This window comes from Bufo gargarizans, chromosome 5 (assembly GCF_014858855.1).
Source record: "Bufo gargarizans isolate SCDJY-AF-19 chromosome 5, ASM1485885v1, whole genome shotgun sequence".
Lineage (NCBI taxonomy): Eukaryota > Metazoa > Chordata > Amphibia > Anura > Bufonidae > Bufo > Bufo gargarizans.
This window is the reverse complement of record NC_058084.1, coordinates 247,153,701-247,177,464: the sequence shown is the minus strand read 5'-3', so window position 1 is coordinate 247,177,464 and position 23,764 is coordinate 247,153,701. Positions and strand designations below refer to the sequence as shown.

General features: G+C 42.7%; 1 protein-coding gene across 1 annotated transcript in view; it reads left to right on the top strand.

The window, feature by feature from the left end:
- Window positions 1-23,764, top strand: part of SLC9A3 (solute carrier family 9 member A3) — a 251,718-nt gene that overhangs the window by 179,640 nt on the left and 48,314 nt on the right. The window contains exons 5-6 of the mRNA XM_044294736.1: window positions 5,534-5,711; window positions 10,174-10,394. Of these exons, the coding sequence (XP_044150671.1) occupies window positions 5,534-5,711; window positions 10,174-10,394 (399 nt within the window). The remainder of the gene's footprint in view (window positions 1-5,533; window positions 5,712-10,173; window positions 10,395-23,764) is intronic.

Sequence of the window (23,764 nt, the reverse complement as noted above, 5' to 3'; positions counted from 1 at the left end):
AAAGCTTTTTCAGAGCCGAGTTTTCACTTCGTATATTCTAACACAGTATATTCTAACACAGAGGCGTTCCCATAGTGATGGGGACGCTTCTAGTTAGAATATACTACGAACTGTGTACATGACTGCCCCCTGCTGCCTGGCAGCACCCGATCTCTTACAGGGGGCTGTGATCCGCACAATTAACTTAATTGTGCGTATCATAGCCCCCTGTAAGAGATCCGGGGCTGCCAGGCAGCAGGGGGAAGACCCCCCTCCCTCCCCAGTTTCAATTTCATTGGTGGCCAGTGCGGCCCCCCCCCCCCCTCCCTCCCTCTATTGTATTTATATCACTGGTGGCCAGTGCGGCCCCCCCTCCCTCCCTCTATTGTATTTAACTCATTGGTGGCACAGTGTGCGCCCCCCCGGCCCCCCCTCCCTCTATTGTATTTATATCATTGGTGGCACAGTTTGCGCCCCCCCCCCCGGGCTTCCCCTCCCTCTATTGTATTTATATCATTGGTGGCACAGTGTGCGGCCCCCCTCCCTCCCTCTATTGTATTTAACTCATTGGTGGCACAGTGTGCGGCCTCCCCCCCCACCGTCCGTGGTCCGTGGCCGTAGGCTACTTTTACACAGACGGATCCGCAGTTCCGTCTGCATAAAAGCTTTTTCAGAGCTGAGTTTTCACTTTGTGAAAACTCAGATCCGACTGTATATTCTAACACAGAGGCGTTCCCATGGTGATGGGGACGCTTCAGGTTAGAATATACTAAAATAACTGCGTACATGACTGCCCCCTGCTGCCTGGCAGCAGGGGGCAGACCTCCCCCCCTGTTTTTAACTCATTGGTGGCCAGTGCTACTGCAGTCCCGGTTGCCATGGTTACTTAGCAATTTGTAGAAGCATTTTACTTACCTGCGAGCTGCGATGTCTGTGTCCGGCCGGGAGCTCCTCCTACTGGTAAGTGACAGGTCATTAAGCAATGCACCGCACAGACCTGTCACTTACCAGTAGGAGGAGCTCCCGGCCAGTCACAGACATCGCAGCAGCCAGCAGGCAAGTATGATGCTTCTAATATTGCTAAGTAACCATGGCAACCAGGACTGCAGTAGCGTCCTGGTTGCCATGGTTACCGATCGGAGCCCCAGCGATTAACTGGGACTCCGATCAGAACTCTCCGCTGCCACCAATGAGATGAATACAATAGAGGGGGGGCCGGGGAGGGGGGGGCGCACACTGTGCCACCAATGAATTAAATACAATAGAGAGAGGGAGGGAGGGGGGGCCGGGGGGGCCGCACACTGTACCACCAATGAGTTAAATACAATAGAGGGAGGGAGGGGGGGCCGGGGGGGTCTGCACACTGTGCCACTAATGATAATACAATAGAAGGAGGGAGGGGGGGCGCACTGGCCACCAATGATATTCAAACTGGGGAGGGAGGGGGGTCTGCCCCCTGCTGCCTGGCAGCCCCTGATCTCTTACAGGAGGATATGATACGCACAATTAACCCCTTCAGGTGCGGCACCTGAGGGGTTAATTGTGCGTATCATAGCCCCCTGTAAGAGATCGGGTGCTGCCAGGCAGCAAGGGGCAGTCATGTACACAGTTTGTAGTATATTCTAACTAGAAGCGTCCCCATCACCATGGGAATGCCTCTGTGTTAGAATATACTGTCTGATATGAGTTTTCACGATGTAACTCAAATCCGATGGTATATTCTAACATAGAGGCGTTCCCATGGTGATGGGGATGCTTCAAGTTAAAATATACCATCGGATTGGAGAAAACTCTAATAGTATAAAAGGGATTCCTGACTTTACATTGAAAGTCAATGGGGACGGAACCGTTTGCAATTGCACCATATTGTGTCAACGTCAAACGGATCCGTCCCCTTTGACTTGCATTGTAATTCAGGACGGATCTGTTTGGCTCCGCACGGCCAGGCGGACACCAAAACGGCTTTTTTTTCATGTCCGTGGATCCTCCAAAAACAGTCACGGACCAACGGAACCCCGTTTTGCGGACCGTGAAAAAATACTGTCGTGTGCATGAGGCCTTACTGCAGAAAATGCTCCCAAGAGGAATGCCAATCTGGAGGACTTTTTTTCTCTGCAATTTTGACTGGTTATCTCAAAGATATTTCACTGTATCTTAATGGTATATGTTAATTTTTTTTAAACTAAATATGTTCATTTATTTTAAACTAAATGTGTTAATTTATTTTAAACTATTGACAATAATGTTTAACAGAGATCACCAAGTCTATGATTATTTGGTATTGGTATTGTATCGTTTCATCAGCACTACAGTATATACGCTGTTATTTTCATGTACTCTACCAACAGTGTTTGGTTTACAATAACAATACATTTTTGTTTACAATAACAATACGCTATATTTTGGTGCTTTTTAACCCATTTTTTCACTTGTTTTTTTCCATTTGTAATTTGGCAAAGGACAGGGAAAGCCACATACTCTAAAACAGTTACCCCACATTGCACATTACTGAGAAAATTGTTAGTTATTTGCTCATGACCATTATTCAGGTGGAAGCCCTGGTACTGTACGATAAAGTGACATTCCGAGCAAAGACATATATTCAAAGACTGGCTTGGATACAACTTATAGAAAGTGGCCAGGCAAACATATCCTAATTTCTTCCAACTAAAGTACTGTGAAAAAGTTGTAGACAGGTGTGGAAAATGCTGCAAAGTAAAAATGCTTTAAAGATAGAAGTGTTAATAATTTATTTTTATCAATTGACAAAATACAAAGTGAATGAACAAAAGAGAAATCTTAGATTTGTTCAGGTGAGGATTAATGCTGTCCTCAATGCTGAGTGATCTAGTCAGATACTTATCCATCATGCAATAGCATCAGGGAGGCGCCTGATTGGTTCAAAATTTATTCTGCAGCCAATGACCCTAAACATTTAGCCATCATCATTAAGAACCATCTTCAGTGTTAAGAAGAACAAGGAGTCCTTGAAGTGATGATATGGCCCCCACAGAGCTCCGATTTAATTGAGTTTGCCTGGGAAGAGACAGAAAGGAATTGAGCAAGCCTACATCCACATATGATCTGAAGTTAGTTCACCAAGATGCTTGGAACAACCTCTGCTGAGTTCCTAAATAAACTGTGTGCAAGTGTACCTAGAAGAATTAATGCTGTTTTGAAGGCAGAGTGGTCACACCAAATATTGATTTGATTTTGATTTCTCTTTTGTTCATTCACTTTGCATTTTATTATTTGGTAGCAAAAATAAAAAGAAACTATTAAGGCCTCATGCACACGACCGTTGTGCCATTTTCCGTTTTTTTTCACGGACCCATTGACTTTCAATGGGTCCGTGGAAAAATAGGAAAATGCGCCGTTTTGCAGCCGCATCCATGATCCGTGTTGCCTGTCCGTCAAAAAAATAAGACCTGTCCTATTTTTTTGACGGACAACAGTTCACGGACCCATTCAAGTCAATTGGTCCGTGAAAAAACACGGATGCACACAAGATTGGCATCTGCGTCCGTTGTCCGTGGCCATAGGCTACTTTTACACAGACGGATCTGCAGATCCGTCTGCATAAAAGCTTTTTCAGAGCTGAGTTTTCACTTCCGACAGTATATTCTAACAGCACCCAATCTCTTACAGGGGGCTGTGATCCGTACAATTAAATTAATTGTGCGTATCATAGCCCCCTATAAGAAGGCTAGTGCGGCCTCTCCCCTCCCTCCCTCTATTGTATTTAACTCATTGGTGGCACAGTGTGTGCCCCCCCCCCCCCGGCTTCCCCTCCCTCTATTGTATTTATATCATTGGTGGCACAGTTTGGGCCCCCCTCCCTCTATTGTATTTATATCATTGGTAGCACAGTGTGCGGCCCCCCTCCCTCCCTCTATTGTATTTAACTCATTGGTGGCACAGTGTGCGGCCTCCCCCCCTACCGTCCGTGGTCCGTGGCCGTAGTCTACTTTTACACAGACGGATCCGCAGATCCGTCTGCATAAAAGCTTTTTCAGAGCTGAGTTTTCACTTTTCCACACTATACTATCATTTGGAGGATTCCTAATTAGCTATCCATTGTATGCTGCGGCTTTGTGTTCCGCTGCAACATTTTACTTGGCAAATTATCATTCATATCATTAATTATTTTTAATTTTAATATTTTATAGATTTTTGTTTTTTTTCTATTTATTTGTGTTATATTGTACAATATTGTTAGTTTACGGCATTATCCTCTGCTATCATCGCTGGGGTGATGCTCCAGGTGGAAACAGTGCTAGGTACAATATCACAATCCCACTACTAAGGGGAGAGCACTGATATCTGCGTGGACCATCTACACAGGGATCCATAGTAGGGTCTCCCTGAAATAGGGTACAAGCACTGTATTGAGATCACAGTCTAGTGTTTTATAAGAACCATTTATTCCTACTTTTTATTATAATAAGTTTTTTTTAAATATATCCAAACTCCATTTGACTTTCTGATATTTTTGACCACCCTCCAATTTTACTTCCATTTGTTTATACACTTTTAGTACATGCAGGTGAGCCACTGTCACTTGGTATATTCCCAATTTTTTCCACACCTGCCTAAAACTTTTACACAGTACTGAACATTGTACCTCAAAAGCAATTGATCTGCACTATCTCCAAAGCTTGCTCCAGTCAAGATTTTAATATTGCAAGTAATGTTTGATATTTACTTTAATTGTATCCTGTCTCCAGAAAAATTCTAAAGGTGAGATCACTTAGATTTCTGTTTCAATAAGGCTACTTTCACACTAGCGTTCGGGTTTCCGCTCGTGAGCTCCGTTTGAAGGAGCTCACGAGCGGACCCGAACGCAGCCGTCCAGCCCTGATGCAGTCTGAATGGAGGCGGATCCGCTCAGACTGCATCAGTCTGGCGGCGTTCAGCCTCCGCTCCGCTCGCCTCCGCACGGACAGGCGGACAGCTGAATGCTGCTTGCAGCGTTCGGGTGTCCGCCTGGCCGTGCGGAGGCGTGCGGATCCGTACGGATCCGTCCAGACTTTCAATGTAAGTCAATGGGGACGGATCCGTTTGAAGATGCCACAATGTGGCTCAATCTTCAAGCGGATCCGTCCCCCATTGACTTTACATTGAAAGTCTGGACGGATCCGTACTAGGCTATTTTCACACTTAGCTGTTCTATGCTAAAAATAATGCAGACGGATCCGTTCTGAACGGAGCCTCCGTCTGCATTATTATGAGCGGATCCGTTCAGGACGGATCCGCCCGAACGCTAGTGTGAAAGTAGCCTAAAATGGTCCAGTTGTTAGAATAAACAGTTACATTTTTTACTGGCTTAACTAAAAATGATTTACACTAGAAAAAAAGTTTTATTATAAATCCATGAATTTACTTCCTAACTCAACACCTTTATTGCTGAATAGTCCCAGTAAGAGCTGAAAATCCAGACTCATATGATCAAAACAACACAGGAAGAATGGATAAGTAGTGAAAACCTGTCAGTTTATGAATTTAATGATGTGTTCATTTTATTTGATACAATGTTATTCTTTTCTCCTTTTAGTGTCTTTTTTTGTGGTGAGCATTGGAGGAACTTTGGTTGGCATTGTTTTTGCATTCCTTCTTAGTTTGGTTACTCGATTTACCAAGCATGTGAGGATAATTGAACCTGGATTTGTTTTTGTTATTTCTTATCTGTCCTACCTTACCTCAGAGATGCTTTCTTTATCTGCAATTCTGGCGTAAGTATTCTCTATTATGTGAAAAAAGGGATTTTTTTTTTTATTGTGCTCATCACATGTTATACTTTTGCCATAATCTAATATTTAGAATCATATGAATATAGAGATAAGTCACAGAATATTTGAGATAAGCCACAGATTTTTGCTGGGTAAAAGTCACAGATTTTGTTGCAAAATGGCTTGTGCCAAAATCTGAGACTGATATACACCACAAATGTGGAGTATCTCTGTATATAAATGGGCTCCACTATACTTAAAACATAAAATGAAAAAGAGCACCTGTCAGCAGGAGTAACCCTATCAAACCAGTCATGCTCCCAGTCCAAAAGCAAAATATACTAATTTTACAAATCATTTTTTAATTTTAAAATCATCTGCATATGATGCAATGCCACATAAATGTTTAGTACATACTATACATTGAGGAGTAGGGGAGAATGTCTGTATGTGGGTAACTAACTGGCTCAGTGATAGAAAACAGAGGGTGGTTATTAACGGTACACACTCAGATTGGGTCACTGTCACTAGTGGAGTACCTCAGGGGTCAGTATTGGGCCCTATTCTCTTCAATATATTTATTAATAATCTTGTAGAAAGCTTGCACAGTATAATATAAATTTTTGTAGATGACACTAAACTGTGTAAAGTAATTAACACTGAAGAGGACAATATACTACTACAGATGCATCTGTCTATGTTGGCAGCTTGGGCAGAGAAGTGGCAGATGAGGTTTAACACTGACAAATGTAAGATTATTCACATGGGAAGGGAAAATACAGGTCACCAGTACCCAAAAAAAGCAAAAAGGATTGTAGCAGCACTTACAGAAAAAGTTGTGTCCAAATGGTGGTTGTGCCAGTGGTGATGGTACCAGCCTGTAGAACCCCTGTTGTCCAAAACGTACAGAGGGACCACAGCACACAAAAGTCTTCAATATAAAGCTGTGGTTTATTCACCAAAACAATGTGACATTTAGACCTTACATGGTCTTTTACAAGTAACAAGTGAAGTGTGACCATACATGTATACATATACATTTACTTTTTGCTTGAAAAATCCATGTAAGGTCAAAACGTTGCATACTATTGCAAATTGTACCTTCTGTTTTCTGTCACCTAGCCAATTACATAGAAACATAGAATGTGTTGGCAGATAAGAACCATTTGGCCCAGCTAGTCTGCCCAATATACTGAATTCTATGGATAGCCCCTGGCCCTATCTTATATGGCCTTATGCCTATCCCATACATGCTTAAACTACTTCACTGTATTTGCAGCTACCACTTCTGCAGGAAGGCTATTCCATGCATCCACTACTCTCTCCGTAAAGTAATACTTCCTGATATTACTTTTAAACCCGTACCCCTCTAATTTAAAACTATGTCCTCTTGAAGCAGTTTTTCATCTTTTGAATATTCTCTCCTCTTTTACCTTGTTGATTCCCTTTATGTAGTATTTAAAAGTTTCTATCATATCCCCTCTGTCTCGTCTTTCTTCCAAGCTATACATGTTAAGGTCCTTTAATCTTTCCTGGTAAGTTTTATCCTGCAATCCATGTACCAGTTTAGTAGCTCTTCTCTGAACTCTCTCCAAAGTATCAATATTCTTCTGGAGATATGGTCTCCAGTACTGAGCACAATACTCCAAATGAGGTCTCACTAGTGCTCTGTAGAGCGGCATGAGCACCTCCCTCTTTCTACTGGTAATTCCTCTCCCTATACACCCAAACACTCTGCTAGCATTTCCTGCTGCTCTATGACATTGTCTGCCTACCTTTAAGTCTTCTGAAATAATGACCCCTAAATCCCTTTCCTCAGATACTGAGGTTAGGACTGTATCACTGATTTTACACTTTACACTTACCCACATACACACATTTTCTCCCATTCTTAATTTTTGTACTAAACTTTTAGATGACACTGTATCAAATGCTTTGGAGAAGTCAAGATATATGCCATCCATTGACTCACCCAGGTCATGTCTAGACCTTAACTCCATTGACTCACCCAGGTCATGTCTAGACCTTAACTCCTCATACAAACTGATTAGATTAGTTTGACAAGACCGATCCCTCATAAACCTGTGTCAAAACAAAAGTAGCAAAAGTAGGTAAAATAGTATGATTGTATAATCAGATCATGCAGGATTGTTTTTATGTGTGCTACATATAGAATATTTTCAATCATTAGTCGCAAAGTTGTTTAGATTTAAGTAATAGGTTAAAAATGTGACCATGGCATTTAGAATCTTGAGATCTATAGAAAAAAGACTATTTTTTAATGCAAATAAGGTTTTCAGTTGTAATTCTCTGGAACACAGCAACTGATTTTCACTAGACAGGTATCATTTTAATTAGCAGTATCAACCCTACACGGCACTGTGTCTGGTGAAATAGGGTTAACAATGCTATCAGGTGTTCTTTAAAACTTAGAGGGGTCAGCCACTTTCTGGTTACAGTTGACCAATGTGATTGTAAGATGATTACATGGCATTTACTAATGTAACCTTTGTTTAACTTCTGCACCATCTCTAAAAATCATAAGGTATGCTTCCTTGATTGCCAAGTCTTTGTGCTGTCTACACAGAGGTGCTGTCCATAAAATGGCTGCTGATAGAGGATCATGTGACCAGGCAAATCATTTCCATATGATGTCTCCTCTATTCAAATACACTGCACTTGCCATCTGCACTTGCACTATTGAGAGTTTAATGCAGGTACAGTGTGTTTTAATGCAGGAGATATCACATGGATGTGATTTTTCAGGTCACATGACCCGCCATCAGCAACCATCTTATGATAGGACCTTTGTGTGGACTGCACAGTAGATTTGGGGTAATGGCTTGTGAAATACATCAAATTACACAAAATATAAACAAAGCTATACTATTAAGTGCCATATAGTCATCTTAAATACACATTGCTCAAAAGTAACCAAAAAGTTGCCAACCCCTTTAAAGATAAGAAAATTAAATCATTATATTATTTATAACCTTTGGTTTAACATTTAAAGGGTACTTATAGTTTTCATTTATATTAAAGAAAAAAACAAAAAAAAAACAAGGCCGTAAGAGAACGACCAACAAACAAACAATAATAAACACTGCGCCACATGATGAGCAAATTATACTGTACTGTACGGTAATTTGACATTGTGGAAGATGATGTATGCTATGATTTTCTAATAAAAAATTTGTGAAATAAAGGGTACTTATAGTTTAGGAAAATATCTGACATGTTAAGCCGATATGTATATGTTTTCATTGGTGGAGATCCATGTTATAAGACTGCCACCTGATCTGAAGGAACTTAAGCATTTAGTGTGATCAGCTTTGCTTGGTTCCAGGGACATAACTAGAAAAGGCTGTACCCCACAGCAAATATTTGAATGCACCTCTCCCTGGGCAACTTTCCTGCAACCCCCTCCTGCCATATAACCCCCACTCCTGTAGTTAGTCAAGTGTGATCACAGCATCTAAACAGTGAAATACCAGCATACACGTGCAGAAAATGGGGATGCTGGCAAATTGCTCTAATAGGCGCAAAACTGAAAGTGTTGCGTTTATATTTTTGCTCAGTAATAGAGTATAAGTAATAGAGCCGCTATATTCTATTTTTCATCTTTTATTTCAAAATTAGCAATGATACAGAATGTTGTGCCAGACCAGATTGATACAGTTTTATGGGAAAAGATTCCGTAATTTATTCATTTGCACGAATGATTAGTGAACCACAGCAAGATGAACATGGTTCATTCATGTATATAACTCATATTCCTCCGTAGCTCCTTACATGCCGATAATGTATTGCCTCCGATAAGGCTTTTTCAAGATGGTGGCTGGTAAAACAAGACTACAGGAATCTCATGCATGTGCTGATCAGCTGTTTGAGAAGGCAACGGCGCTCGCAGTATCGTCGCTTCCTTCTCACAACCTAGGGAAGAGACAACATATTAATCGGTCACGTGGCCTAGGCACAGCTCAACCCCATTCAAGTGAATAGGGCTGAGTGCCAAACCAAGCACAGACACTGTTAAATGTACTGCACTATGCTTGCTAAGCTGTGAGAAGGCTGCAGGGCTCACAGGAGCACCGACGCCTTCTCAAGCAGCTGATGAGCGGGGATCCCAGGCCCCCACCAATTAGATACTGATGACCTATTCTGGAAAACACTTTTAAACAAACACAGATTTGTCAAACAGCACTCGAGGCCAGCAGAAGTTCAAATAAATAAATTGCACGTTTTAATGAATCTTTTACTATAAACTATATATTAATCAGCTCAGATCCACCTGCTCTATAACATAATGCTTGCATGACCCAGGCTGAATTTTTATGGTGACAGGTTCCCTTTAAAGGTGATATGAAAAAATATCCAGTGGAATATTTTACACTTTGAGTTGTATTTGCCAAATGAGTATTGCATGCACGTTTTCTCAAAATTAACAATATATTTTCTTTTTCAGCATCACATTTTGTGGAATTTTCTGCCAGAAATATGTAAAAGCAAATATTTCAGAGCAATCTGCAACTACAGTGAGATATACAATGAAAATGTTGGCAAGTGGGGCTGAAACTATTGTCTTCATGTTTTTGGGAATTTCAGCTGTGGATCCAAACATCTGGGTGTGGAATACTGCCTTCATACTTTTGACCCTGCTTTTTATCTCTGTTTACAGGATTATTGGTAAGTTTTCTGGACATTTAAAATATATAGTATTAAATCACAATGATCCTGGAATTTTAATCATTAGGTCAGACCTCATTATTTTCTGAAATATTTAGCCCCTACAGTAACATATCCTGCCTATTGACTCTCATTTAAAACCGTTTCAGGTGACTTTTCATAAAACGCTGTTATGTGTTTACATGAGGGACAAAACAATTTCTGGCCATTGTATGACTTTAATCCTTAATTTATCACCAGTTTTCCCCTCCGTAGTTGTTCTTGAGCTTTAGAGAAGGCAGAGATTCCCTGGTATGATGTTTCCCATACGTTGTGCACAGAGAAGAGATGTGATCCTGTCCTCTAACTCTCTCCCATATATAAAGAAGCAGCAGAAACATAGAGAACAGTATAAAAAAGTACTGAGTAGTATTGCTATTAATCAAGCACTGGGGTGAAAAAAAAGGAACCAAATAGATGCATATTTGTGTGTCTGTGCCTCTTTCTGCAGCTGCTTCCTCCTCCTCTTAGGCCCCTTTCACACGGGCGAGAATTCCGTCCGGGTGCAATGAGTGAGGTGAACGCATTGCACCCACACTGAATGCCGACCCATTCATTTCTATGGGGCTGTTCACATGAGCGGTGATTTTCACGCATCACTTATGCGTTGCGTGAAAATTGCAGCATGCTCTATTTTGTGCATTTTTCACATAATGCAGACCCCATAAAAATGAATGGGGTTGCGTGAAAATCGCAAGCATCCGCAAACATGGTTATAAGGGAAAATAATAGCATTCTGACTACAGAATGCAGAGTATAATAGTGCTGGAAGGGTTAAAAAAATAAAAAAGTTAACTCACCTTATCCTCTTGATCTCGTAGTTCCCGGTCTGTTCTTTGCTAGCTGTGGGCTAAAGGACCTGTGGTGATGTCAGATCACATGCTCCATCACCATGGTGATGGACCATGTGATTGGAGCATGTGATCTGACGTCACCACAGGTCATTCAGCCCACAGCTAGCAAAGAACAGACCGGGAACTACGCGATCAAGAGGATAAGGTGAGTTAACTTTTTTATTTTTTTAACCCTTCCAGCACTATTATACTGTGCATTCTGTAGTCACAGTATAATCTTCAGAACATCAATCCCAAGCCCGAACTTCTGTGAAGAAGTTCGGGTTTTGGTACCAAACATGCGCGATTTTTCTCACGCGAGTGCAAAACGCATTACAATGTTTTGCACTCGCGCGGAAAAATAGTGCATTTTCCCGCAACGCACCCGCCTCTTATCCGGGCAAAAAACATGACGCCCGTGTGAAAGAGGCCTAAATGGAGAGTGCAGGAGGCAGGGTAGGAGAAAAAGTATAGGATTAACAACCATCTCCTCTCTTGCTATCAGCCTCCTAGCACTGATCCATTTTCAGTTACAAAAGCATGTCATATCCTGGACAAAGACCTTTGATTCAGGGGGTGAAGTAAAAGCTCTTGTATTCTTTATTTGGTATATGTTAAAACATTGAGAAACAGAAAACGGCTTTATGCTTACGTGTTTCTACTGCATGCAGGCTTAGGTCTTAGTTGTAGCCTGAGCTGAAGCAAAATGTCCAGCCTTTTAAGGGCTCATGCACATGACAGTGTTTTTTGTCCTCATCCGATCTGCATTTTTTCTGAATTGGATGCGGACTCATTCATTTTAACGGGGCCGCAAAACATGTGGACTGCACACACATGTGCTGTCTGCATGGTGTAAGTCCTTGCAAAAAAAATAAAACATGTCCTATTCTTGTCTGTTGCAGACAAGGATAGGACATTTGTTAAGGAGTGGCAAAAAAATATCGGAAGGCTCTCGGCTGGTATAAATGTTTTGTGGATCCGCAACTCTTCACGCATAATGTACTGCTTCACCAGTGGGCCTGAAGTATAAATGACTGATTACATGTTGCAGAGCTATTAACTAATATGAATAGGGCTAAAGCTTAAATGCCACCATCAAGTTAAATGATTAAAAATAAAATTGAAGATAGAGGTACAATAAAACATACTGTGTGTGGCCACGTTACATGTTCGATAAATAGAGTTTGTATGTTATTAATAATAATTAAACATTAGTAAAGGGTACTTTCACACTAGCGTTAGAAGAATCCAGCAAGCATGCTGCGGTATTTTCTCCGGCCAAATACCATAAAAGGGACTGATGCATACTGAACAGATTGCTTTCCATTCAGAATGCATTGGGAAAAACTGAAGCTTTTTTTTTCCCAGTATTGAGCCCCTATGACGGAACTCAATACCGGAAAACTTTAACACTAGTGTGAAAGTAGCCTTACTCCTCAAGTACAGTCTGGTACTTTGGACTGCAAATTGAAAATCCAATACACCACTCTATCTAGGAGATGGCACTGCATATTTTATTCTGTAATAAAAGCCCTGCATGCACTTTCGCTCCATGGCATCTAACAAAATGTGCCCGAATTGTTTTTATCATTTAAAGAGGACCTTTCACCACTCCTGACATGTCTGTTTTAATAGCTTCATGCATTCCCTGTGCAATAACAAGTCCGGAACATCTATTCTTATGTCGCTATGTTGTGTCATTCTTTTATTATTTCTACTAGAAGTTATGAATGAATTACTAGCAGTCTGCAGGGACACCCCACCAACTGGTTACCACCCCTCTGTACCCTTACTGCAGACTGCTAGCAATTCATTCATAACTTCTAGTAGAAATAATAAAGGAATGACCCAACATACAGGCATAAGAATAGATGCTCCGAAATTATTACATGGGGAATGCATGAAGCTATTAAAACAGTCATGTCCGGAGGGTGAAAGGTCCTCTTTAAGTGTTTTAATATGAGTTTTTAATTTTCTCATGGTGGACCCAACATAAATTTTCATACAAGGTGCACAATATATTATGTAAATTATCATAGTTGAGTTACAGTTTATGTTTCATTTTACATGTAGTTATTTCCAGAAGAATTGGTAAATAGCATTGTTGGTTTTGCAAGCGTGATAGCCGTTTCCCTAGTAGAGATGTGCAGATTTCTAGAATTTTTTTTTAGGCTTAGTTCTAACAAATGTCGAAAAATGTGATTCAGGTCCAAGTTGATTCTACCCAAATCAAAAGTGCTCTAAAATGCCTGAAAATTAGTATACGACACTCTGAGGACTCCTATGATATTTGTTTCTCTCTTTCTTCCTTTTTAGAATTTTCTCTCCCTCTCTCTCTAAAAAATATTTTTTTTTCTTTTTATTGCCATATTCTGACTCCCATAATTTTTTATATTTATGTCTATGGAGCTATTTAAGGGTTCATTTTTTTTCCAGAGAGACCTGTATTTTTTATTAATACCATTGGGGTGTGTATGACTTTTTGATCATTTTTTATTACATTTTTTTGGGAGGTGTTTGGGAATAATATTGTTATATCATGTGCATTTTTTTATTCTAGGGGAAGGGGGGTGACTTAAACTTGTATTTATTTTTTATTTCTCAATATTTTTTTAAAAAACTTATTTTTTTAAACTTTTTTTAAAGTCACAATAGGTGGCTATAACAAGCAGTCATTAGATTGGCAGTTGTATGCTGAAATGGTATTTTATCTATTACAGAAAACAGCATTCAGTATATTCCACTGCAGTACTGCCCCCTCAACGCCTGTGTTGGAATATAACATTGACACGCATCGGAACTTCAAGCAGACTCCAGCCTATCACTGTAATGTAACAGCTTCCTCTCATTTTCACTGCTCAGCTGCCTTGGTCACATTTGACCATGGTATCTGAGGGGTTGAATGTCTGTGATCGGCCTTATGTCCAATCACAAACATTAGCTCTGGGCCTCTACAGTTTAAAACAGTAGAAACCTGGCAGCTATGGCGGAGCAGGCGTTATCTTTAAAGTGATGACTGTAAATGTACATATATGGCAGAGGTCACCAAGAGATCAAAGGGGGCAGATGCTTTTTCTGTGTTTATACACACACTTGAGTGTTGGAATAAACAGTGGCTTGTTCTGAAAAGGATCTAAAATTATGCTTTAAGGGGAGTAGATGGCGGCCTTTGTTTATACACACACACTAGTGTCAGGGGAAACGGTGGCTTGTTCTGAACTAGAATTGGACAATGATGCCTTAACAAAGGCAGATTCCTGCCTGTGTTTATACTCACACAGTATAGAAACAAGCAGTATATTATTCTGAACAAGTGTTCCAAAAATTCTCTGTTTTTTTTAGAGCAGCAGCAGTAGTAAATGTGGATGTGGAAGGGCTAAGCTGTATAGAGGTAATAGTGGCAGCAATAATAGCGCCAGCAGTAGCAGCACACCATGGAACAGACGAGGCAGTAGATGTGTAGCTATGTAGGGGTAATGGTAGAAGCAGTAGGGGGAGTAGAAGCAGTAGGCATACAGTACAGAACATCATGGCAGGTAGACAGTGGCCCTCAGATGATCGGGCCAGTGAAAAATAACAACCGCCAGCAATGGCAGATTTATTTATTGGTCTCAGCCAGAGGTGTGTGAAAATCCTCATGTATCTAATGTGATGCCATGCTTAAAACCCTCTGTGATATTACACTGAAGGCTAGACAAGACAGTGTAGCAAAAGAAAACTGGGCCAGTTCCAGCCACTGTTCCAGTCTGCCTGCCAAGAAGTTCGGTGCTGGACGAAGGCTGGGCAACATGATTGTTCAGGCAGTACATATCCATTTGCCGATTTGTATCAGCCTAGCACAACACGTGAAAAAAATGCTTTATCATGTTCACCAGACTAAACTGGGTGCTGCTGATGCTGCGTGGCTTCAGCTACTTGTGATAGAGACGGTGGGAAGTTGTTGACTCAGCAGGGGGGCAGAGAGCGGGCTCTTGGTTAGACCTCGTAATGATAGATATGTAATGATAGATAAATACCCTGTTAATACAGCAATTTTATCTCCCTTTTAGTGACAGTAAAGAACACACCCATTTTCCCTTAAAAGCATGGCTATCTAATAGTTATCGCTTTGCTTGATGCTAATGATATCTCTTACCAACTTCTCCACTACTGTAATAATTGGTCATCATGGCCATCATCATTCCAGTGAGTTGGAGCATCGCGGATCAAGCGGTGCAGTGGCAGACCATTCTGTTGCTGCAAGGCCAGGATGGCATTCTTAGCCACATGAGAATGGCTGAAATGTGCAGACAGTCTCCTGAACATTGCCAGAACCTTCTGCAAGCCACAATACATTTTCAGAAAGCATTGCACCACTAACTTCACAGGGTAGCCCACAAAAAAGTATCCCGCCTCTAGCAATAGTATGACAAAGTGAACAAGCAAGTTGATAAAAAAAAAAAAAACATTTACCCACAAGTCACAAAAGATGCCGAAAGTGGTCCCCATTCATGTCTATGAATCTTTAAACATGTAGGATTATGATGGCTGATATTGCCTGCTGCTCATCAACGGTGATGCTGCGAATAGTGATAGTGTGATGTCTTGAGTTCATCCAGGGGATTGCATGTGGACAAGTCTGGCGAATGTGGTGGCCATAACCCCTTGCTCACAGTTTGCTCCTCCGTAAGCAGTTCATGAACCCGTGCCAGTGAGTTCCGTGAGGAGTGGCATGTTGGCCCATCCTGTTGGAAAAAGCAGGACATTTTTTTCTGCTGGTGTTAGTTGGTTGTAAAACTGTCCAGACAAAGATGTCCAGATAAAATGCTGTATTCAAAGTTAATTTAAAGAAAATTGGGCCCATTATTCATGTTCCTGACACTGCGCACCATACGCCAATTTTCTGGTCGTAAAGTGGTGTTTCGGGAGTCAAATGGGCATTTTCAGTGGACCAGTACCTCATAATTCTGGGACTTTACATGACCTGACAAATGAAACCAAGCCTCATGAAGTACAGCAATGGGCTTAAATGGTCGTACCAGCCATACTAGCGCCGGTGCTGCTGCACGGTTCACGTGCAGTAACTTCTGCAAGCTCTCTCTGTCTGTTAGGCTGTGTAGATTATTTTCACTCTTCATGCCCTACTAGCTCCTGATGAAGAGCCTGTTATAAGGCTACAAGAAATGCATCGAGCAGGGTTAATAATCACTAGCCAGACTAGAGCATAGCGAGGGGTAGGGTCCTGGAAGGTCTAACAATTTGACACAATTATTAGGTCTCATATGAAATATTAGGGACCCTAGATATTTTATGCTGTGGTGACAACACAGGGACTGGACAATACCATAGCCCTAGTTTGGGGATTGTCACTGCACTGCCTGTGGGATTTTTTTTTTACTGTGGATTATCTTTGGCTAAGGCCTCATGCACACGACCGTTGTGTGCATCCGTGGCCGTTGTGCCGTTTTCCGTTTTTTTTCACGGACCCATTGACTTTCAATGGGTCCGTGGAAAAATCGGAAAATGCACCGTTTGGCAGCCGCATCCGTGAGCCGTGTTTCCTGGCCGTGAAAAAAATATGACCTGTCCTATTTTTTTCACGGCCAACGGTTCACGGGCCCATTCAAGTCAATGGGTCCGTGAAAGAACACGGATGCACACAAGATTGCCATCCGTGTCCGTGATCCGTGGCCGTAGGTTAGTTTCATACAGACGGATCCGAAGATCCGTCTGCATAAAAGCTTTTTCAGAGCTGAGTTTTCACTTCGTGAAAACTCAGATCCGACAGTATATTCTAACACAGAGGCGTTCCCATGGTGATGGGACGCTTCTAGTTAGAATACACTACAAACTGTGTACAAGACTGCCCCCTGCTGCCTGGCAGCACCCGATCTCTTACAGGGGGATATGATAGTACAATTAACCCCATCATATCCCCCTGTAAGAGATCAGGGCTGCCAGGCAGCAGGGGGCAGACCCCCCCCCTCCCCAGTTTGAATATCATTGTGCGGCCCCCCCCCCCTCCCCTGTTGTTAACTCGTTGGTGGCCAGTGTGCGCACCCCCCTCCCTCCCTCCCTCTATTGTTTTAATACATTGGGGCCAGTGTGCGCGCGCCCCTCCCTCCCTCTATTGTTTTAATACATTGGGGCCAGTGTGCGCGCGCCCCCCCCAACCCCCCTCCCTCCCTCTATTGTTTTAATACATTGGGGCCAGTGTGCGCGCCCCCCCCCAACCCCCCCTCCCTCCCTCTATTGTTTTAATACATTGGGGCCAGTGTGCGCACCCCCCCAACCCCCCCCCCCCCTCCCTCCCTCTATTGTAATCATCATCGGTGGCAGCGGAGTAGAAGATTTTCATACTTACCTGGCTGCTGGCTGCTGCGATGTCTGCGTCCGGCCGGGAGCTCCTCCTACTGGTAAGTGACAGCAATGCGCCGCACAGACCTGTCACTTACCAGTAGGAGGAGCTCCCGGCCGGACACAGAGATCGCAGCAGCCAGGTAAGTATGAATCTTCTACTCCGCTGCCACCTATGATCGGGGGAGGGGGGGGGGGGCACACTGGCCCCAATGCTATTATTACAATAGAGGGAGGGAGGGGGGGGAGTTGGGGGGGCGCGCACACTGGCCCCAATGCTATTATTACAATAGAGGGAGGGAGGGGGGGGGGGGTTGGGGGGGCGCGCACACTGGCCCCAATGCTATTATTACAATAGAGGGAGGGAGGGAGGGAGGGAGGGAGGGGGGTGCGCACACTGGCCACCAACGAGTTAACAACAGGGGAGGGGGGGCCTACTGGCCACCAATGAGTTAAAAACAGGGGGGGGGGTCTGCCCCCTGCTGCCTGGCAGCACCTGCCAGGCAGCAGGGGGCAGTCATGTACACAGTTTTTTTGTATATTCTAACCTGAAGCGTCTCCATCACCATGGGAACGCCTCTGTGTTAGAATATACTGTCGGAAATGAGTTTCACGATGTAGCTCATATCCGACAGTATATTCTAACATAGAGGCGTTCCCATGGTGATGGGGACGCTACAAGTTAAAATATACCATCGGATTGGAGAAAACTCCAATCCGATGGTATAACAGAACTCCAGACTTTACATTGAAAGTCAATGGGGACGGATCCGTTTGAAATGGCACCATATTGTGTCAACATCAAACGGATCCGTCCCCATTGACTTGCATTGTAATTCAGGACGGATCCGTTTGGCTCCGCACGGCCAGGCGGACACCAAAATGACTTTTTTTTCATGTCCGTGGATCCTCCAAAAATCAAGGAAGACCCACGGACGGAAAAACGGTCACGGATCACGGACCAACGGAACCCCGTTTTGCGGACCGTGAAAAAAAACGTCCGTGTGCATGAGGCCTTACTCTGCACAGTACAAACAGATAGCTGAGTGTCCACAGTATTCGTGCGGGCTAGACATTTCAGTTACCACCACCAGTATATTTACTCACCTGAGCCTATATTTAAACTAAGGGATTAGTAAAAAAAACTTTTAAACAGAAATATTAATAAAGTTTTGTTATTTTATTTTTAAAGGGAACCTGTCATGTGGATATTTGATTATATTCTAACTAATTATATACAATCATTAACTACTAAAAAGTGCCTTAGATGTATTCACTTACTGGTGTGACAGATGGTTACCACACAAAGATGCCGCATACTAATGAGCCGATTTGAGTCCGGCGTGATGTCATTGAGTCCAGCGTATATTTAATTCAGAGCTATAGCCACTCCCTTGCCCACCTGCTGCTGATTCCTATGGAAACAAACTGTCATTCAGCAGAAGGTGGGCGGGTAGAGTCAGGAGCTCATGAATATTCATGACTCATCATTATCAGCTGGAGCTTTTCAATACAAGATGTTGGCAGATTGACTGGGTCAATTAAAGAAAGTAACCCAGCATTTTGCTAAAAGAATCAGTCACTTATTTATGTTGCCCTTAGTTAGGACACCATAAAACTGGTGACAGGTTCCCTTTAAACTGTCCATTCCATTCAGTAAATTAGTTATATAGAATTTTTGTAATAAAGTTTTCAGTTGGTTTGAAAAAAAAAAAGGCATACTTGAACACAGACTGCTGCCAAACTATATGCTGTTGATGAGTCTGGAAAATACACTTATTTTATAGTATATACACATATAAATAGTAGAAAAATGAAAACACTTTACAAACACACCCCCTGCTACAAACTCACTGTACACTGGTATTGATGTATAAAAGGTAGCAAAATTGCTGTGAAATTAACGGGCGAGTTTTATTTGGTAATAGACACAGGCTTGAAGCACAAAAATGCGTTCAACTGCTTAATTATAAATGGTAGCAAAATTGTTACTTTTTTGGGAGGGAATTAACTTTTAACTAAAATTCGATGAAACTACTTAGTTATAAATAAAAACAAAAGTTAAACAGTTTTTTTTATTAACTGAGGCATATTTAAACATGCCCTGCTACGAACACTCTGGTATTGACGCACTAAAATGCACTTAACTTACACAATTATAAACAGTAAAAAAAATTGCAACTGTCCTTTAGAAATAGAAAGGTGCAATTGTGCAGCATATTCAGTGAAATATATGCTTTTGGTGGTGCTGGAAACATGCCTAAAAAAACACTTATGATCTATAGAAGCTTTGTAACAGGTTGTTGGGAAAAAAAGGCTGGCTAACGCACAGAAAAAGGGTACTGTCTCTTTAATTGATCTTTTCTTTCTGTAGGCAGTGCAAGTGCAAGACATGAACAAACAACTCTAGCAGCTGCCCTAAGACACCCATTCTCAGTACATTGCCAAGTAATTTAATCTACCTAAATATTGGAGACTGAAATTATGGACTAAAATGGATTTAGATTTAAAGGGGTTCTCCAGGCATTTAATATTGATAATCTATCCTCAGGTACAACACCCGTCATACCCGCCGATCAGCTGTATGAGGCGATGGCGCACAGTGTACACATGTCATCTCCTGAGAGCCATTTCCTCATACAGCTGATCGGCGAGGGTGCCAGGTATTGATAATCTGATATTGATGACCTATCCTGAGGATGGGTGATCAATATTAAAAGCCTGGTGAAGCCATTTAATATCCACTTTTTGGGCTTGATTACCCAGTTGAAAAATTCTGTCTACTATACTTTGTGGCAATATTTTTTGCCCTATCCATCCATTCTGGATAACCCCAAGTAAAAAATTCCTACACTTCCAATTGAAAGAAAATCTCCGCTCAACTGCAGTTACATCTAGAACTTAAAGAAAATGTGTAAACAAAAGTTTATCTGCCAGTTAAACCAGAAATCACATATCCTTTTTCTAATGTGTTTTTATTTTCTGATTGCAGATTTTTTAATTCTATTTCCAGAACATGATTATAGGGCGGCCATCTTGATTGAGCTGTTATTAACAGCATTTAGAATGCATTAAGAAAATTGCTTTACAAAAGCCTCATAGTGGGTGCAGAGACACATTGGTCAGGAGGGGACCTTAGGAGGGGATGCGCTTTGAGTCCTACGGGAGACAAGAGCTTTACAAATATTTCGTTGTTGCTGTCATTGACTTCTATGGGAGAGTTTTCTAGGCATGCTTTGTTATCTGTGCAGAGGTCATTGTACAAGGAAAGAATAGATAAACTGTGACAATCACCTATTGTGAATGGTGCATCCTGTCTTATCCATACACAGAGGTGATATAATTACAGGCAGGATTAAAATGACAGATATGCAGGTATATATATATATATATATATATATATATATATATATATATATTTATTTATTTATTTATATATATGCCTTAGATGGTGTTTCGTCAGGATATTCCTGATTAGGGAATGTTTCACATTATATCTGGTAATTAAGCTAGGAAAGCGATCTTTTTTGGGGTCTATTTCTACTGGTTTAGCTTTGAGAGCTCCTATTTGGTCTAACCTAAGGGTTCTTTTCAAAGATTCTTTTATTAGTGTTTTAGGGTAACCCTTTTCTTTGAAGCGTCTTTGGAGGACGGCTAATTGGGTTTTTAAGGTATGGTCACTTGAGCAGCTCCTCCTTATCCTTTTCATCTGGCTGAATGGGATGTTCTTTTTCCATTTCGCATGATGACAGCTTTTAAAATTTAAATAGCTGTTGGCGTCTACTTTTTTTTAAATGTGTTTTCCACTTCACCACCATGACGGCCCAGAGAGATTGACCCCTGACCTCTGTAGGGGCAGGGACAGAGATAGGTTTAAAAGGACCCCTCCCACCACCATTCACCAGTGTGTTCCTGCCCCTATAGCGGCCAGGCAGAGAAAAAGTCCTCTCTGGCTTCAGGGAGGTGAAGTGGACCTCGTTTTTTATTTTCATAAAGGTACCTGGATGACCGCATCGGCGGTCCTCGTGGCCTCCCTTACGGCTCCATCATCCAGGTAAGCGTCCCCTGCTCTCCGGCGGATTATTCCAAAGCTGGCAGGGTGACGCCGGGGTCACGCTCCCTACGGGTGGGAAGCCTGCCCTGAGCTGCCGCAGGTCGCCTACCTCCTTGGGGGGGAGCCGACCGGAAAGACGCTCTGCAGTCGCGCGCGTCTGACGTCACTTCCGGGTTACCGGCGAAACCCGGAAGTAGACGGGGCCTCTCAAATAAAGCTCTCCCAGCACTCTTCCCGCGGCGTTCTCTGCATCGCAGACATGTCGGACCAGGAGAGGGAGAAGGAGCCGCAGCAAAAGGTCCCACAGCCGAAGGAACAGACCGTTTCAGAGCGCCCCTGCGTGAGTAGCCCACCTGGGCAGCTGGCAGCTTCACAATGCAGGGGGGGTCCATATGTGCGCACACTCTTGTGTAGTCACTGTCCCTCCCCCTGGGGGTCTGCGGGTATACTGCACTAAGTTACGCTCCTATACCTGACTGGCATAAATTAATGGGCTGCCTCTCTCACTTTAGGCCAAACTACCCTTAAAAAAGTTAAAGAAGTCCGCCAGATGCCTCCAGTGCTCCGTCCGGCTTCCTGAGGGCTATACAAAAAAACTTTGCTCGGATTGCATCGCTAAAATAGTGAGAGAGGAACAGCCCTCTATTATGCAGGAATTCAGATCCATGATCCAGGAAGAGGTTAAGTCTTCCCTGACCGCCCTCCGCGAGGATATCCGAGGGCCTCGCCCCCCTAAACGACCCAGAATGGCGGATATTTCTGACTCAGAGGATTTAGAGGACAACGCCTCATCCCCTAGGAAAGAGGATGAGGAACCCCTATCTGAGGGCGAGATCATTGAGGACACTAAGAAATATTTCTTTAGCTCCAGCGAGATGAGTGACCTCTTAAAGGCCGTCAGGGATACCATGGGGGTGGAGGATATCCAGCAACCCCATACGATTCAGGAGGAGATGTTTGGGGGATTGAGGGTCAAACGCTCCAGGGTCTTCCCCATAAATGAAAACATTAAGGAAATGGTTATGGATGAATGGGCCCATCCTGAAAAGAAACTGGGAATTTCCAAAGAATTCAGAAACCGCCTTGTGTTTGACCCGTCAGATTCTAAGATCTTTGATGAGGTTCCTAGAATTGACGTCCAGGTGGCCAAGGTTAATAAAAAAAACTCACTTCCATTTGAGGATTCCTGTCAGTTAAGGGACACTATGGAAAGGAAGGCCGACAGTCTGTTAAAAAAATCTTGGGAGGCAGCAATGTTTAGCGTCAGGACTAACATAGCCGCTACTTCAGTCGCCAGGTCTATGTACCTATGGCTGAACGAACTAGAAAACCATCTAGTTAACAGGACTTCTAGGGACCAGATACTCGATACTATTCCCCTACTAAAATCCGCCACAGGTTTTCTGGCGGATGCCTCCGCAGAAACGATTAGGTTCTCAGCCAAAGATGCCGCTTTGTCTAATGCGGCCCGACGGGCACTTTGGATGAAATCTTGGTCGGGAGATATCTCTTCCAAGATGAAGTTATGTTCTATAGCCTTCTCAGGGGAATATGTGTTCGGTCCTGTTCTGGACAGGATCCTTGAGAAGGCTACAGATAAAAAAAAGGGGTTCCCTGAAGAGAAGACCGCTAAAAGAAAAACCTCCTTTCGTGGTCAATTTTCCCAGAGCAGCTCCTTTCGTGGCAGGGGTAAGACCGGACGTTGGAGTTACCCAAAAGGGGGGAGAGGTAGAGGCTTCCTCCTTAATCCCCAAAACAAGGGAGGTGAGAAGCAGTGACGCCAGGATAGGGGGAAGACTATCCCAGTTTTTTGCTCAGTGGCAACAGACTACTTCCAGCCCCTGGGCTCAAAATCTTGTCAGAATCGGTTACAGGATAGAGTTATCTTCCCCCCCTCCAGATGTGTTTCTGGTTTCTCACCACCCATCTCCTTGTCAGCTCAGCCAGATCTGGAAGGAGATTCAGAATCTCCGGGACTTAGGAGTGGTGATTCCCGTTCCCGAGCTTCAGCGGGGGCAGGGGTTCTACTCCAGCCTTTTCTTGGTAAAGAAACCCGGGGGTTCCTTCCGTATGATCATAAACCTCAAAAGACTAAACAGATTCGTTAC